Source organism: Pan troglodytes, chromosome 2 (assembly GCF_028858775.2).
Source record: "Pan troglodytes isolate AG18354 chromosome 2, NHGRI_mPanTro3-v2.0_pri, whole genome shotgun sequence".
NCBI classification, from domain to species: Eukaryota; Metazoa; Chordata; class Mammalia; order Primates; family Hominidae; genus Pan; species Pan troglodytes.
Genome location: NC_086015.1, coordinates 49,555,883 through 49,574,585, shown reverse-complemented (window position 1 = coordinate 49,574,585; position 18,703 = coordinate 49,555,883). Strand labels below are relative to the sequence as shown.

At 49.5% G+C, this 18,703-nt stretch overlaps 1 protein-coding gene across 2 annotated transcripts in view; it reads right to left on the bottom strand.

The window, feature by feature from the left end:
• Positions 1–9,268: 9,268 nt before the first annotated feature.
• The window catches only part of LARS2 (leucyl-tRNA synthetase 2, mitochondrial), a 159,817-nt gene continuing 150,382 nt past the window's right edge, over positions 9,269–18,703 (bottom strand). For both annotated transcript variants that reach the window (XM_001147749.8, XM_009445342.5), the window contains 2 exons: positions 16,147–16,274; positions 9,269–10,755 (listed from right to left, as the gene is read on the bottom strand). In XM_001147749.8, the coding sequence (XP_001147749.2) occupies positions 10,576–10,755; positions 16,147–16,274 (308 nt within the window). In that variant the 3' untranslated portion in view covers positions 9,269–10,575. The remainder of the gene's footprint in view (positions 10,756–16,146; positions 16,275–18,703) is intronic.

Sequence of the window (18,703 nt, the reverse complement as noted above, 5' to 3'; positions counted from 1 at the left end):
ACTTGCCTCCCAGAGGCCTCTCCATGGGCCATGCAGGGCGAAACACATGCTGCTGACTCACTTCAGCCATCATAACCCAAAGGCTGGCCCCAGGGACATGCCTCCTTGGAATGGACACATTCTCAGTCTGCCCTACCTTGAGATCCTGTCTTAGGAGATTAACTCAAGGTATTAAGTATCTTAGGAGTTTAACTCAATTTCCTCCGGAGGATACAAAGCAGGTTCACGCGTGGTGGCTCAAGGGCACACAGTGACCCCTTCCCAGCCAGGCCCCCTCAGCTGTAGGCTCTGGACCCCTGAATGAGCCTGCCCTCCTGGCTCTCCCCACAAGGCAGCACCCTCTACCCTAGTAATGTGCTGATGTTCCAGTCCTGGTCTTTCCCTCTCCAGCATGCTGCCAGGGCCTGTCCACTGGCAACACTGCTCCATCTGCCCCTTCTCTCTCATTCCACAGCTCTGCCCTCACCCAGAGCCCCAGCCATTCCCTGTCTGCTCGGGGGCTGGCCCCAGGTGAGCTCCTCACCACCTTGCTCTGGGCACTGGCTGGGCGCAGTGGCTCACACCTGTAATCCCAACACTTTGGGAGGCTGAGGTGGGCGGACGACCTGAGGTCAGGAGTTTGAAACCAGCCTGGAGCCTGGCCAACATGGCGAAACCCCATCTCTACTGAAAATACAAAAACTTAGCCGGGGGTGGTAGCAGGCGCCTATAATCCCAGCTACTTGGGAGGCTGAGGCAGGAGAATCGCTTGAACCCGGGAGGTGGAGGTTGCAGTGAGCCAAGATCATAACCATTGCACTCCAGCCTGGGTGACAAGAGGGAGACTCTGTTTTTTTTTTTGTTTTTTTTTTTAAAAAAGGTTCTGACCTTGCCTCTCTGTAACCTAAACCCTTTCAGTGATTGTTCAAGGCACACAAGGAGCTAGCCAGGGAGAGCGGGGAAGGGTGTTCTGGGAGAGACCAGCCCCTGCGAAGGCCCGGAGGGGAGATGGAGTGCTGGTCCCTGACACCTGCTTGGGCCTCCTGTGTCTGGAGTGGAGAATGTGTGGTGGTCCAGGGCCTGGAGAACAGGTTCATGAGATGGGCAGGGGCCACATTGTTCATGAGGGTTTTGTGAGCCATACTGGAGATGGGCATTCTAGGGAAGGCCCTAGAGGGACCATTTTCCAGAATGAGTGTAGCTCTTCTCAGACTGTAATGTGCATTTGGGAATCATCCAATGATCTCAATAAAATGCAGTTTCTGATTCAACAGGTCTGGGGTGGGGTCCAAGAATAAGCATTTCTAACAAGCACCCAAGGTGATGCCCATGGTGCCGGCCTGGGATCCCCCTGAGTATCTAGGGGCTGCAGTGAGTTGTCTGACTCCCATAATACACTAGCCAGGTGCACAGGGGTTCATTCATTCGTTCAAATACTTATTGAGCACCTATGGTGTGCCTGAATGGCAGTCTAGGTCTGGAGATATAATAGATGATAAAACTGCTATAAATAAATAAAGCTGCAAAAGTCCCTGCCCTCATGATGCTGATATTCTGGAAGGGAAGACAAATGATAGAACAAGACACAGGAAATTAAGCAAAATATACTGCTATTTGCTAGGGGGTAGGGAGTGCTGGGGTGGGGTGGTATTTTATGTAGGATGGCCAGGGAAGACCTCACTGGGAGCAGACAACAGAAGGAGGAGAGAGTGAGCCATGTGGGGAGGAGCTCTCTGGGTAGAGCGACAGCAGGTGTGAGGTCTTGAGGCAGGAGCGCACCCTGCCTATCCAAGAAGCAGTGAGGAGGGAGGTGGGGGAATGGACAGACTGTGTCTTATTCAACTCCAGATATAATTTGCTTAGCATACTACAGAGCAGTGAGGCTGATCCAAGGTCTGTAGTAGCTTGTGGGGTTGTGGCAGCAGGTGCAGGTGAGCACAACCCTCTAGGTGACCTGGTGGTCTTTGTCCTCCCCTGGACTCTGCCCTTGAGCCACTGCTCAGTGCCTGGGCACAGGCACACACACACCCTGGGGGAGCAACAGACAGTCACAATTCCTATCTCTTGAACTGACCCTTGGGTTTCAGGGAGAGATCAGCACCTAGAAAAAAAAAACAAGAGGGAAGACCCCTCCATCCCACTACCATTGTCTCTCCCTGACTCCCAAAGCCAACCTTGAGCCTCAACTACCCTCTGGGAGGCCCTTGTTTGTCACTACCTCTCACGGGTCCCAGCATGGACCTCGATTGAGCCTGATCTCCGCTGCAGCCCCCAGGGAACACCCACCCCACCTGTGGTCACTCAGTAGTCTTTAAAATTTTTATTGAGATAGGGTCTTGCTCTGTCACCCAGGCTGGAATGCAGTGGCGTGATCTTAGCTCACTACAGCCTTCACCTCCTGGGATCAAGTGATCCTCTCACCTCAACTTCCTGAGTAGCTGGGGACACGGGTGTGCACATCACACCTGGCTAATTTTTAAATTTTTGTAGAGATGGGGTCTGACTATGTTGCCCAGGCTGGAACCCGCAGTCATGAGTGGCCAAAGGAAAAGGAAGGGCTGCAGGAAGGGAAGCCCATGAGAATCAAGACCAGGCCTCTGACCTGCTCCTCTCTCCCTCCCTGGATAGCCAATGCACCCCACAGGACTGCCTCAGGACTCACCTTTTCCTGGCAGGCCAGGGAGACTGGCAACTCCTCTTCCTCTGGAGGCTGCTCCTCAGGGCACTGGAGGATGGAGAGGCTGCCTGTTCCCTGTCCACATCCCCATCAGGATGTGGCACTGGCTCCCAGGCTTACCCAGGCCAGGGTGGGGCTTCTGCCGGAGCAGAAGGGAGGCCAGGTGGCCTCAGGCAGGTTACCTGATATTGCCAAGCCTGTTTCCTCATCTGTAAAGTGAGCACTCCTCACACATGGCTGGTGAGGATTCCATGGGATGAAACACGTCCTCCTAAGAGTGCTGGATGACGGAAGAGTAGTGCACTCACTGTGCGCCCTGCGCTGTCCGGAGCCTGTTACACACACATTGCTTCAGTGCACCCTCACAAGGCAGAGGTTGGAGCCATTCTCTCCATTTCACAGAGGAGGAAACAGAGGCACAGAAAGGTTAAGGAGCCTGCAAAGATCTCATGGTTCATAAACAATAGAGCCCAGACAAGTTCCTGAAAGCCCCCTCTCACCCTCTGGGCCATCTGTCAAGCTCAATCTGTGGCACAAAGGGAGTAGGTCCCTGTCTGTACAAACAATAAAAAAAATTTAGCTGGGTGTGCTTGTGCATGCCTACGGTCCCAGCTATTAGGGAGGCTGAGGCAGGAGGATGACTTGAGCCTGGCAAGTTGAGGCTGCAGTGTCATGACACTGTACTCCAGCCTGGGTGACAGAGTGAGACCTTGTCTAAAAAAAAAAAAAAAAAAGTAACACTCAATATACCATGGCCATTACATATGATTATTATTACTACGCTTTTTATTAATCATACAGAAGACTCCCACCAGAGGTGGGTGCTGTCAGGGGAGGGGTGCACCTGTAGTTGGAGGCCTCAGGTGGGGGAGCCCCATGTGAGCACATGTGGAAATGGGGGCAGCCTTCCTGTTTCACTGTCCACCTTGGCCCCAGGCCCAGGCACTTCCCTAACAGCTGTGACTCTGATGAACTCTCAAGACTACGTTGCCCTCCCCACCTCCACAGCCACATGGTGTGAGGCACGTTCTTCTGTCAGGCAAAAATAAATTACCTTCCCCCAAAGCAGGCCCTCAGCTGTGTGGTGTGTATGAATGTGTGGTATGTGGTGTATACGTGTGCATGTGTGTGGTGTGGTGTAGGTGGTGTATGGTGTATGTAGTGTGTGTGCGGGGTGGGGTGGGGTGTGTGTGTGTGTTGGGGTGAGGTGTGAGTCTCCTAGACCAGAGCACAGTGAGGCATCTGGGGAAGTGTCACATTTCCACCCTGAATGAGCAGCCATGACCTTTTAGGAGCAGGAATCTGGAGAATTTCCCAGGTTTCCTGCAGGGCATCTGGGAAGCCTGACTTTCTCTACCTTTCAAAATGTCCTGACACCCCCTAAAACAAAATACTCCAAACTGTCTCACAAACCAATGTGTTAGCCTCACAGAAGAAGGAAGGTGGGGAGAATTGGGGACCAATAAACAAACCCTCGGAGTAAACCCGGTATTTTATAAAATGGCACAAAGCACGTCCGTGACTTCACACATCTCCATGCAAAGTCTCGAGCAAGGGGCAGGCACCATCCCAGTTTGGCAGGCAACAAGAGTCTGTGATTGCTCTGCTATTTTAGACTCACAGCAGCTGTCACAGATTTAGAAGGCAAACAGCTGTGACTCAGGAGTAGCTGCAAAACAAGGTGGTTAGCAGACACCTGAGATACTTAGAAGGCAACTTAGGTGTACACTGACAAGCAACAATTCGAAAACAAAGATTGTCCATGTGGCAGAGGCAGCCAGCTGCCCTCCAAGATCAGGCCCCCCAGCCCCTAGCAATTGGCTGAGGCACGTGACTGAATTCTGGCCAAGAGGAAGTGGGCAGAAGTGATGTACACTGTTTCCAGACCTGGCCAAAGCCACTGTGACACTCCACCTCTCTCCCCCTTATCTGCGGGCTGGATTTGATGTCAGGGGCAACCATGAAAGCCAAGAGCTGGAGACGGTGTAGTCTGCACGAACCCTCCGTCAAGCTGGAACTGAACGGAACAGAACCTCCTCCCCTGTTCCCTTCTCTAGAGGATTAGACTCATGGGAAAGAGAAATAAAGTTTGCTGGGTCAGACCACTGACATTTGGGGGTTTATTTGTTATGGCTACATTAATTATCAGCTGATAATTAAAGCATGTTTATTGCTGAAGATGATTGGTAGACGAGATATTAGCAGACCACTAATTATTAGTGCATAACTGGTAATAATGAAGTAAATGATGACTAAGAGGTCTACTACATTCACTCAGAGGAAACTGACACCTAAGATGTTTACTGATGACTTAGATATTTGCTGATGACTCTGATGCTAGTAGTTAATTAAAATATTAATAGAAAACTAAAATATTTCCTGGAAACTATGACGTTAACTGAAAACTAAGAGTTAGCTGATAACTAATAATGGGGATATCTGGCGACACTTGCTTTAGGTTCCCTCTTCGCAGCTCTCAGCCTATGTCTGTGCAGCGGCTGCCCTCTTGTGCACTGACAAGTGAGTCTCTCTCTGAGTCCACCTGACAAAGCCCCTCTGGCCCAGTCTGGCCTTGATGATTGACAAACCAGACCCAATGAATGGCATAAATCTTTGGGTGCCTGCTTCCTCTATGGATCTCACAGTGTAAAGGACACATTATTCCTTTCTACACCCCCGCAACAGTGCCTGAGGAAGGGGAACCCCTCCCCTAAGATCTAGTTCTCCTCTGAGTTCTGAAGGCAGCCATGAGTATGCAGCAGCAGATGTGGTAGGTGAGGCCTCCCTTGGATGGGACCAGGGCTGAACCCTCCTCAATTAATCCCAGATGGGGCTCTTCTATTGTTTGTGGAAAAGATGATCTGCGGAAGACACAGATGGGGCTGCTGAGATGCCAAGGAGTGCTTATCATCAGGGAGGTCTAGAACAGGTCTCCCCTCTCCCCTCTGCCATGGGATTTTCCTCACAGTAGGTGGAGTTGAGCAAGGATGGCTTCCTGGCTTCTAGGTCCCAGGGATGGTGTCCAAAGGAGGCTCTGTCTGCCAGGGGTGATGGCTCCCTGGGAGCCGTCAGTCCCAGGCTGAGAGAGAGCCGACCCCACATGCTGAATTGGGTGCCTCAGAACTTCAGGGATGCATTCAACCAGGTGTGTGCCCACAGCGAGCCAACGTTCCCAGATACACATGAGGAAGTGTGGTTTTGGCAGGCTCTAGGGCATTTGGGGAACAACTGGAGAGAAAGCTATAAATAAGGACCATCTGGGAAAATTCAGGAGGTTCAAGGGCTGGTTTGCATAAAGGTCTTTGGGAACCAGCAAGGTGGAGCAGAGTGGGATCACGGCTCTGCCACCTTCTTGTGTGTGGTCTTGGGCAAGGCTCCTTATGTGGCAAAGCACTTAGAACAGGGCCTGGCCCATAATTAGTCCTCAGAAATGATAGATATTATTGTTGTAATGTCGGGGGATTGCAGCCCATGGCCCCTGTATACAGGGTGTCTGTCTTAGGTGTGCTCTTCCAGAGGCTGAATAAGAACTGAAATTCAAGTTCAGGGCTTAAGGCACAGGGAGATGAGTCATGGGGCATTGGGTTCCAGCAGTCCTGGTCACCACCTCCCCTCCAGGGCCTCATTATCTCTGCACAGCTGCCTCCAGCCCCTCATGTGGACAGGCTGAGGGAGGGCACTGGAGGCCTGGAGTGAGGTCATTGGGCCCACCCTTGGATCTGAGGCCTCTGCCTACAGGACTGGCCTTTCCCTGGCTGCTCCAGGCTCTCCCCTCCCTACCAGCACCATCACCAACCACCCACCCGCCCTCGGGGGATTTCCCTACTTGCTCGTTGTTGGTCACCCTAGATTCCTTTCTCCAAGCTCATCAGCTTGGATGAGAGCCTTTAGCCACCCACGCTCTGAGTGTCAGGCAAGGACCCAGCCCACGAAACAGCTGTTTTCTGCTTGCTCTTCTCACAGGAAGAAAGAGGAGGGAAAACTCTCCTTTTTATCTACCCCTCTGCCTTTCCTTGACTTATACAGTCCAGCTGGGCCCGCCAGTTAAGAAAGTTTACCTCCTAAATTAGCTGGGTGTGGTGGTCCATGCCTGTAATCCCAACTACTCAGGTGGCTAAGGCACGAGAATCACTTGAACCCCAGAGGCAGAGGTTGCAGTGAGCTTAGACTGCACCGCTGCACTCCAGCCTGGGTGATGAAGTGAGACGCTGTCTCAAAAAAAAAAAAAAAAAAAAAGAAAGAAAGAAAGTTTACCTCCTGCACTACACTTTGCCTGATGGTAGTACGGGGAGGGGGTGCTCTAAGTGGAATGAACACAGATTGGGGGTCAAGATACATCATCACTTACTGTCATGGTCTCAAGTTTCGCTATCTGCAAAAGGAGGTGATAATGCCTCCTTTTTCGGTCTCATCCACAACCTTGAATCTGACAGCAAGTGAGCAGGAGAGTTCCATTAGGGGAACGTTGCCTTCCGTCCTTCTGTTGTAAGGTCGCAAGAGCCTAAGACTGAGATACAAAAAAGGGAGCTCCCCACACCTGCCCAGACTGAGCAACTCCGTGAGCAGGAACTTCATGGGGGCTGCTTTTTGTTTCTTTGGATTCCACTTCATACAAGGAAAGGAGCATGTTTTCCTAGCTAGGATACATCCTCACAGGCAGCTAGATATCCTGCCTGGGAGAAGAAAAGAAAAATCAAGGGAAACAGGTTTTTAGCTCATTTAGAGCTTCACAAAATTGTACATTTTGATGTTTTGCCTCATGAAGTATTACTGAAATACTTCATGGCCAATAAAAATGAGAAAATGCAAAAAAGTAGACAGAAGGAAAAAAATAACTTGTAGGAGTCTCAGCCTATGATATGCAAGCAAATTTCCTGCTCTCAATTTTCTTTGTAAGCGTTGAAAAAAAATGGTCAGGATTGCATTGTGCATGTATCTTCCTTGATTCATGAGAAAATTTCCAAGCTACATGCTTTTGAAAAACCATCTGTTGCTGGCTGCCTCGCCTTCCATTGACTGGATGTACCCTGCTTTTCTTAGCCAATCCCCTGAAGGTGTGCATTTAGGGTGGGATGAAATATGCCTGTGCTGTTTCCCAGCTTACTAATTGTTTTAGGGTCTTAGAGATCAATTTTCTTAGGCAGACAGCTGGCTCCTATTGTGGTAGCATTTGCCATGGAGCACCACTTTCCCTGGGCACAAACTCCGTTCTCTTATTGCCCCAATAGAAATAACCCTGATACCCGCCCACGAGTCTACGTCTTCCACTTGCTGGATGACCTTTCCCAGCTCTCTGGAACTAACCACATGCTCTTGGCCTCTCACCCACCACTGCCCCTGCAGAGAGGACACCACCTCTGTGATTTCCCAGGTTTACAGGCTTTCCAGGAGGGAAACCCCAGCCACACTCTGCTCAAAATGCCAGTGGTTTTGGGAGCCATCTCACCTGACTGTGTACATCAAGCAACATGGACAATTAGGTGAGGGGACTGGTAGACATGGCGGGGAGGCAAACGTGGAGGACAGAAGATGTGGGCTTGGATCCCGGTTCTCCTACTTATTAGCTGTGAAAACTGAGACAATTATTGAACCTCAGAGCCTGGGTTTCTTCTTTTATGAGAGAATAATTCCTTCCCTCTAGAGTTTTTGTGGGAATTAAATAAGATAATTATTGTGAACCTGCTGAGTCCAGTTTCTGACCTCAACAAGACAGTCAATAAATGGCTGAGATTATTCCCCACCACCTCACTCCCAGGGGTCAGAGTTTTCTGTCCAGTTGTTCCATTACCCATACTGTCTCTTAGTATGTACTGATGAGCTCTTGTTTGCAAAAGCTTTATCCTCTTGGAGCAATTTCTTCAGAGCCATGCTGGTGTCAGCCAGCTGGTCAGTCTAGCAGCCTTGAGGATTTACTGGCCCATTGCTCTGGTCAGATCACATGCAAATAAAGGGCTCCCTTCCCTCATCTTGTTCAAGACCACTTAGCTTACTAGGAAATAACAAGATAATCAAAAACACTCACTCCTTCTTCCTTGTACCAAGTATTTTCATGCGCTTATATTTAATCCATATTCACTGCCATGTGCAATGAGACTGAGTACATTCAAGTCGGCTCTAGCACTCTAGACTTCTGGCCCCTGTCTTCCCTTTTGGTCCGACTCTTGGTCCTGGACCAAACTTATCCCCGCTAACCTGAAGATTAGGAAGAGGAAGAACTAGATAGAAATGATGGTTCAAGTGCATCAATGTGTCCAGTGATTCTCAAACTTTGTTGCCCATTAGAATCACTTGTGGAGTTTTAAAGATTCCTGATGTTCAAGCCACACCATGGACCAATTAAATTGGAATATCTGGGCATGAGGACCAGGCAGAGTATTAAGTCTGAGAACCAGTGACTTAATTGCTGTTGCTAGTTTGCCTGTATCAGTGTTGTCTACCATGGACTGTAAGTTCTGGAACAAGAAGAACCACATGTATCCCACTTTATAGCATTCCATGTGGAGTCAGACACACAGCCAATGCTTCCGATGATGATGGAATACCTCAATCTGTTTGTAATTAACTCTGAAATTGGAATATGGTGTATTCCAGGATCACACATATGTCCTGAAGTCATAGATGATAAACATTTTATTACACTAAAAAAGTCATCTGTTAACTGCTGAACTGCAGGGGGACCACATGTGAGGCTACTTCAGAAAAATGGCATCAGATAACATATATAGATTTCTGGCATTACAAAATGGCTAGATTCTCCCCTACCTTCCCTCATTAAATATTAATCAGTGGCTTAGGTCAGTTCTAGTGGGAACACTTAATTGCTGACTTCACATAAAACCAGGATTAGCCTAATGTGCCAATGGTATGAGTCCATTCCTGGCCATCTTCCCAACAGCCAGACTGCTGTGGCTTGGACACCGGAGGCAACATCTGGGGGGCCTCAGTTCCACTCCTCTGTGGTGAGCTTGCTCTTCCTAATAACTGGCTCTGGAGTCACATCAACAATGGTGGCATTGCCATCTGGGGCCCACATGAGCCCTCTGGGGCCTGCTGCATCCCTACTGGGCTGCGGTGGGGCTCTGAGGTTGGGACCAGCAGCCTGAGCCTGGTTCCACTTCACTACACAGCAAATTGTATACCCAAGGGAGTGGTCATGACTTGCTGCTCCTCATTCATGTGAGGAAGTGGTGCCTTGCCTGGGATCCTGTGTGTCAGAACCACAGCAGGCCTGGGAGGCACGTCCAGCTGGGGTTGGGGAGGACAGGCCTGCATGACAGAGCTGGGGAGTGGTGGGGACACAGGCAGAGGAACCAGCACTGCCTGCCTTTTGATTCAAAGCAACTTCAGAAGATCCCTGTGTCCATTTCCACATATTGGTTATTTGAACATTTCCTAAATGACTTCCTCATCCAGCCTGAAGGCAAAGAGACCATTCACTACCATCTGGAGGCTCAGTTAGCAGTTCCAAGTGGCTGGCACATTGCACCTGAGTCCTGCAGTTCCTCAGGCTGGCCTCAAATTCCCGAGGAGCGCCTAAGGCAGAGCCATTTCCCAGATCCGCAGGCTTCCTGGCTGCTCGAGGGGCACTGCTCCTTCCTGCTCCCACCAGCAGTGTCTCTGATGGCTTCCCATGGGATCAGATGGCCTCCTCTACCTGCAGTGTGGGTGGGGGGTGAGGGGCAGGCTGTCCGACCCCCTCCTCAGTAGCTCATATTTCTCCTTTGCCCAGCTCACCTTCACCCCAGCACCAGGCCACACTACAGAGGCACACTGTTGACTGCAGTCTGCCACAGGACCGAGGTCAACAGTCAAGACATTTGTCTTTTCCCTTCCCCTGGGCCAGCAGACATCGCCCCCTCATCCCAGGCCTGGAAGGAGGTTCCTCAGAGGCCCTCGTGGTAGCTGCAGCCTCCTGGCTGTTAATCTTGCACCAGGAAGTTGATGAGGGCAGTTCTCGGGGAGAGGAAGGACTTCTTGATGCTTCGTCCTTGCAAAAGCCTGACACCCAGCTCGCTTTGAAGAACAAATTTGTGGACTTTGTCCTGGTCCCGGGCAACTTGTTGGGGCACAGGAATTTTTCCACAAGCTTTATTGTTGATCTGAGAAGGAGAAAAGCCAAGATAAACAATGAGGAACATCCTCAGAGTGGCAGGCGGCCCAATACCAAACCTCCTGCCTGTAAAGGGCATGGCTGCATTTGTTTAGGGGAAAGGAACAGAGGTGGAGAAAGGAGGAAGTCAGCACTCTGCTTCCCATAAGGGTAAAATGCAACCAGCTGAATAGGATTAATGCCTAGACCTGCAGAAAGAGACCGACACTGAGACTGCATGTGAGTGCCCGTATGTGGAGTGAGGACCGCCTTGCATTTTCTGAGCACTGCTCCCATACACAGCTGTCGTAGAGATTATGTCCAAAAGCCTCAGCATGAGATGGCTTGGGCCATTTCCAGGCAGAAAGGGATTATTCTGTCATCGGGGCTCAAGTTTAAGTTCAGATCCAGGTTAGAGTGAGCTGTCCCCTCAGATTTTACCTAGGTCTCAAGTGGACCAAACAGTTGATGGTTTCAAGGGGGACACAGTCAAACTTCTCTCTCTGCTGACTGGCTCCAGAAGGGGGCGCTCTAGTGTGACGACTTAGAAATTGGACCCACATCTTGTCACATTAATCACTCTTTCTCGCTTAACATGGGTCAGTACAGTTCCAGACACAGGTGGGTATTCACCGAATATTGATTCAATGAGGGAAGGTGACCATGTGGCTCAGTTTCTGAAGTCATGCTTCCAAATCCTCAATCCCATTGCTCCGAAATCTACACACACATTACTTTCACTAGCTCTTATTTTTCACTTGGAAAATATAGTCACAGTCTTAGGAAAAGTTACTAGGAATAATTCCTTAAGTTTCAACCAAAGCACATTATCAAATGTCCCCTAATCACCCACTTCATTTTTTCAGTTTTGCAGAACTTGGTGGCATTTTTATTGCCTGCATTAGCCTAGGTCACAGGGAGAGGACGAATAAAACACAAAGTCCTGGCGTATTATGAAATACTGTTTTGAAAGCGTGAGGCTCCATGCTGCAGCGTTTTAAAGCGTTCTGAAGCTGGGGAACTAAGTGTGTGGTGTGAAGGACTGTGGCCCCCCTGCCCTGGTGTTTCTGAGCCATTAGAAGCTGCCTTCTTGCAAGGCCACATGCTTGGCTGGACTGAGACCCTGGAAGAGACCTCCCAACTGTCACCCAAGAGCTATGCCCCTAGTGAAGTCCTGGGGTCCCCAACAGGGAATTCTCAGGACATGCAGTTATTAGTGAATCATGTCTTTCCTCCTATGGAAGAGCAGCCCAGGGCAACATCTCCTCTGGGCCACCACCCACAGAGGGGGTGCTGGGTGAGGGGGAGCATGGTGCTCTCATGTGGGGAGATTCAGGTTTGACTCTTAGGCCTGGTCTTACAAGCTGTGGGATCTTGAGCTTAGTTTTTTTTTTTTTTCCTTAAGGACAGAATTCTCCAGATTCTGGAGTGAATAACCTGTGTAAAGGGACCAGCTCACTAAGCTGCACTCCCTCTGCCTTTGTCAAGAGTGCTGGCCAGGATAGAAGGAGCTGGCTGTGAGATGTCCTCTTTGACGCATGGCCTCAGCACAACAATGACCCATTTCTAAACCTTCGAGCTTCCTGTGCTTTGCTGGAGCCGGGCAGGCTGGTCCTAAGTCATCACTGGTGACAGCCTGTCCAAGGGACCTGAGTCATTCTTGTCCACAGCTGGGGCTTTGGGGGCAGGGCATGTGATCTCTGAATGTGGCCATCGTGCTCTGAGTCTTTCCCATGCTGCCTCGGGCACCCTCACACGGTTCTGGCTCCCCAGGACTCCCCTGAGTTGCCTTACCAAGGCAGTCCCTTCAGGGTGAGTAGGTGCCAATCATGCTCCCCCTGTCTCTGGCATAAAGCGCCAATGAGATGGGCAGAGAAGTCAGGTTGGGACTCAACACTGAGCCTGAGCTTCAAGGGCCCAAAGAGGAAGAAGCACATTGACATCACTTCAAAAAGAGGCTGCTATGCTGTCGGGCTCTTGCACCTCCATCTTTGGAGAGGGCCTAAGCATGACTCTCCTGGACTTTTCTGACACCTGCCGGACAGGGCCCAGGCCACAGGTGTTCCTCCCACTCGAATCCATCACCTGTCCCCATCATGAGGGTAGCCTTGCGATGGCTAATAACAGTACAAGCTTCCATTTGCTGAGCTCTCACTCTGTGCCAAGCATTGAACTATGCAATTCACTTGTATGAACCTGTGAGTCGATGCATGAATATCCCATCCCATTTTACAGATAGGGAAGCTGAGGCACATGAAGTGAAGTCACTCGTCCACCTAGGCTCCACCCCAGGCAGTGGTAGAGACGGGATGACCTGACACAGCCCCTCTCTCTCCTGCTCACACACCCTGGTAGCCCCCTGTCCTCTGAGGGATGTCTGGCCTCTGAGGAGGGGACACTCCCTACCTTTAGCTTTGTCTCCAGCACTGCCCTATGCCCTCTGCTCCAGTACCTCCCTGGCTCAGCCCGGGTCTCTGTCCCCCTATGTTTGTTCCTGGTATTGCGACACCCTTCTCTCCACTGGGGAGAGGCTGCTCCTCTTTCAAAGCCAAAGCTGCCTGTCCTTTTCCTCATAACGTGTTTTCTGATTCTCCAACTGCCAGAAGTGGCAACGCTGATGCTAGCAGCAGTCACCATTCAGAGTAGATTCTGGACTAGCTGTGTGACCTTCAGTGAGTTATTTAGCTCCATCCTGCCACCATTTCCTTGCCTGTAAGATAGGGTTAGTCACACATCTGCCTGTCTGTGAATGGGGATAACAACAAGCCTGCCTCACAGGGCCACTGTGCTTAGTAAATAAGCTCACACCTGGGAAGTTCTAGGGCAGAGCGCGGCCCTGGGTCGGCGCTCACTCTGTATTAAGAGGATTTTGTCATTAGTGCATCCAGAAGCAGGCTAAGCACTTCCTGGCATTATCCTACCTAATTCTCAATAGCCGGATAAGGCAGGCACTGTGTGTGCCTCCATTTTATAACTCAGGAAACTGAGGCTTAGAGGTGTTAAATATGTTGTAAAACTGAGACTTATACCCAGGATGGCCTGACTTCCGAGCCCTTACATAAACTGTGTGTGACAGCTCATGTGCCCCCAGACCTTTGTTCCAAGGTGATAAGGCGGTAGCTCTTGTCTCTGTATCCCTGGTGTGGGCAGAGCCCAGCATGTCATAGGCACAAAGAACATGGGCACAATTGAACTGAATGACATCAAACTGCGCTTGCAGCCTGTTTCTGGCCAGGACACAAAGTGAGATCACATGGAGCGAGAACCCAGGCCTTCACAGAAGTCCTTGCTGCTGGCACGGTGCTGACCCAGCCTGGGTTCTCAAGCTGGGTGTACCTGCAGGGAGTCTTACACATGCTTTTCATTTTAGGTTTGCATTTCAATGATTATCTAAAATTATTTTTACCAACGATCAAAACTCAATTTCTTTTCTGCAGTGGTAATTTAAGATAGATATTTTCATAGACTAAAGCCCTCTCTTTTTCTCAAGTTAGCATTTCTCAACCGGGCTGAGGACAAGTTCTCAGGGATGCATGAGCTATTTATTTCTCATAAACATTACTCAAATTAAATAAATTTCTGGGCTGGGGCTGGGTGCGGTGGCTCCTGCCTGTAATCCCAGCACTTTGGGAGGCTGAGGCGGGCAGATCACTTGAGGTCAGGAGTTTGAAACCAGCCTGGCCAACATGGTGAAACTCCATCTCTACTAAAAATACAAAAATTAGCTGGGCATGGTAGCACATGCCTGTAATCTCAGCTACTTGGGAGGCTGAGGCAGGAGAATTGCTGTAAGTGGAGGTTGTAGTGAGCCAAGATTGTGCCACTGCACTCCAGCCTGGACAACAGAGTGAGAGAGACTCTGTCTCACCAAAAAATAAAAAAAAAAAGAAAAAGAAAAAAAAAAAAATTCTGGGTTGGGTGTGGTGGCTCATGTCTGTAATCCCAGTAATTTGGGAGGCTGAGGCAAGAGGACTGCTTGAGCCCAGGAGCTTGAGACCAGCCCGGGCAACAGAGTGAGGCCTTGTCTCTATTAAATAATAATAATCATCATAAAGAAAGAAATTTCCTCCATGCCACAAGGATGGTTTTAATAATAATAACAATAAAGAAAGAAAAGAAATTTCCTCCATGCCACAAGGATGGTTGGTTTTGGTTTTGAAGATTTTTGGAAGAAGCCTGCCAGGGCACCCTCACATCCTCTTCCCTTGGGGTGGGGTGGCAGAGAACACAGTGCCAGGGGAGTTGGTGCAGAGACAAAGGGGCTGTGAAGAAGCCCGGTCTCCTGGGCAAAATATTGTCTTTCCAAACCTCCAGCTTCCTGCTGGGCCTTGGGTCTGCACAGGTGCAGAGGGGCCAGGGCCTGGCTGGCCAACCTCTGTGGGGTTATGCCCTCCCTCAGCCCCTAGGTGGGTTTGTTCAGGGCACTTTTCACAATTTGCAGCCATTTTATTTATCTTACTCCTTCCTTTTTATTCTTCCCTATCTCTTCTACTATGCTTTAAGCTCCATGAGGGCAGGGAACCTGTCTGTCCTATCTTGATTTTGTATCCCCAGAGCACTATGCCTGATGTAGAGTCAGACTTGCTAAGCATTTGTGAATAAACCTGGGCAAGGTGGACCAACTTCACTGAGCCTGAGTCTCCTCAACTGAAAAAATGAGAATGGCAACACCCACGTTATAGGGTGATAAGAGTGAAATGACAATTTTGAATGTGAATTACCTGGCCCCATGTGTGGTTCCGGGGAGACATGTGGTTCCAAGTCCACTCCCTGTCCTCTTTTTTTCTTCAGACACATCAGCATATTTAAGAGATATTCACCATAAATGTGTCTCATTTAACAAATTAAACAAATGTAGAAAAATCACATATAGGATAAACTATAAGGGGGTTACTTGCTCTTAGAAAGGGTTTAAACGATAAACTCCTCTTATGTATTTAAAATCACCTAATTTTCAAGTAAAAATTATGGAGCCTTTCTGAAATATGTTTTACAGGTATTACTCCACAGCCAACCACCTCACTGTCACCCTTCCCCAGCCCCCAAAAGTCCCCAGGAGCATCCGAGTGAAATTGAGAGTGACTGAAACACGGTCCGCAGTTGGAAAGGAAGATAATGAGAACCTGTAAGGTGGGCCAGGTTTATTACTCCCCTTTCCAAGCCCTTGAGGGCCATGAGAGTTTTATGCTCACATGCTTCTGGTGTGTGGTGGCCTACAAAACTGAGGGTACTGGCAAAGGAAAGACAGGCCTTTGTGCCTTCCGGTCACAAGGTGTGGCTGAGGGCTGAGCTGAGTGAGCTAGAAAGGCCTGCTAATAGACCTCTCAAAACCACCACAGTATTTAGGGGCTACCAGCAGGGCAGGGACTGCTGGGTTCTGGGGTTGAGGGGAGACACTTACCAGAACTGCCATCTGGACAACCTCAGGCTGCTGCAGGAACTCCGGGTCCACGGCAGGCCATGCCTGGAGCAGCACACTGGCGTCCCAAGTGTAGTGGGCACAGAGCTTCCTCGGCACCAGCGCCAGGCCTGCAATGCCGAGGCACAGAAGGGTGGGGTCACTCTAAGAACAGGGAGGCTTATGAGAGCAGGACCAAAGCTTCCATCCCAACACAGCCTGGCTTGGAGCTGTGTGAGGAGCTGGTGGGAAGCCACACCATGGCTGCTGGGTGCTCACCACTTTGGCCTGGTTTATAATCCCAGGTTGTTGGGTAGCTTTTGTTTTTCACAAATGGCACGCAGAGCTGTAAAGATGGATGGATAAGCCATTCTAAAGTGTGCATTTGGAAAAACAAGGCTGCTGATTTGAATGGGTCATCTCTCTGAAGTTCTGCTGGTGAAGGAATGCCTTTGTGCTACCCTGAGAGCTGATTCCAAAGTACTGAGCAGCATTCGCTACCTATCTTGCCTATGCATTCTATGGTCTGAGAAGGCCTCCCAACCTGTTCTTTCACTCACAATTACTGGAGCCAGGATGCAGTGAACGGCAGGACACTCCTCACCACGTGCAGGGGGATCCTAACCTTCCTGCAAACTTCCTCTCGGGAGAGGAGCCCTCCGTTTAGTGGAATGGAAGGAGCTTTCCTTGGCTCAGGGTGGGCCAAACACGAGGAAACACTGAGGAATGAAACCCTCTCAAGCCCCGTTTCCCAGAGTGCTTCGTGCCGCAGCCCCCAAGAAGAGGTGGCACTAAGGGTAGCAGAGGGCCAGCTGTCCAAGTGCAGCTGCAGTGGCCAGTGCTCCAGGACTTTAACTAGGGCTTGTCCTAGCAGGGAAAGCTTTGACTTAAAAGCCTCTGCTGTAATCTCAGCACTTTGGAAGGCTGAGATGGGAGGATCACTTGAGGCCAGGAGTTTAAGACAAGGCTGGGGAACACAGCGAGACCCCATCTCTTAAAAAAAAAAAATTAGCCGGACATGGTGGCTCATGCCTATAATCCCAGGTACTTGGGAGGCTGAGGCAGGAGGACTGCTTGAGCCCAGGAGTTTGAGGCTGTAGTGAGCTATGATTCCCCCACTGCAGTCCAAACTGGGTGACAGAGCAAGACCCTGTCTCATAGATAGATAGATAGATAGATAGATAGATAGATAGATAGATAGATAGATAGATAGACAGATAGATATATGCAAGCCTCTGTTGATTTCATGAGTATAAGAGATGCCCCCAAAGGCACAGGGAATACACACCACAGAAAAATAGATCCCTGGGCAGAAGTGGGCAAGTGAATATGGCCAGCATGCCCATTCTGGAGCAGTGCCCTGGCAGCTGCAGTCCTTACCTGGGAATAGCTTTTCCACTGGTGGTGGAGGTGGAACTGGCCCTTTGACACCCCTCCCTTGTTATTAGCCCTGAGACTAGTACAATGCATTAGAGGGATAGGTCTATGGCTCAGGGTATGGGCTGAAGCTGAGTTTGTGACAGAGGGAGTCAATTCCACCAAAACCAGCCCCAATAACACTGGGTTGTGAATGACAACTTTTTGTTTTATCTTCCTTGATGACAAATGTAGTGTACACACTCCTTGCAGAAAATTTGGAAAGGCCCAAAATATAAAAATAAAAGTCACGTTCACCCAGATAGCATTTTTAACTTTTTTTTTTTGAGACAGAGTCTCACTCTGTCATCCAGGCTGGAGTGCAGTGGCGCGATCTCGGCTCACTGCAACCTCTGCCTCCCAGGTTCAAGCGATTCTCCTGCCTCAGCCTCCTGAGTAGCTGGGGTTACAGGCGCCTGCCACCATGCCCGGCTAATTTTTTGTATTTTTAGTAGAGATGGGGTTTCATCATGTTGGCCAGGTTGGTCTCGAACTCCTGATCTCAGGTGATGCACCCGAAGCACTGGGATTACAGGCGTGAGCCACCGCACCCAACCCCAGATAGCATTTTAAACTTATTTTAAAATATAGTAATTTAATGTATTTAATAACTATTTGTATATATAAAGCAACTCTACAAAACACCACCACCACCACAAGATCATGCTGTAAATACAGTTTTGTATGTTCTTTTTTCCCATGTTTTAAAATGATATTTAACTTCATGGCAAAGAATGACACACAATTATATATATAATAGGACCCTAGTTTAATAAAAATTTTATATGAACAGATTGGAAGGAAATAGTAATAACATCAGTTGCAATAAAATAGTAATAACATCGGTAGTAAATAAATCAAAGTAGTATCTCTGGGGAGTAGAAGTATGGGTAATTTCTCTTTGTTTCTTTTTTTGAGACAGAGTCTCACTCTGTCATCCAGGCTGGAGTGCAGTGGTAAGATCTCGGCTCACTGCAACCTCTGCCTCCCAGGTTCAAGCGATTCTTGTGCCTCAGCCTCCTGAGTAGCTGAGACTATAGGTGTGCACCACCACGCCTGGCTAATTTTTGTATTTTTAGTAGAGACAGGGTTTCACCATGTTGGCCAGGCTGGTCTCAAACTCCTGGCCTCAGGCGATCCGCCT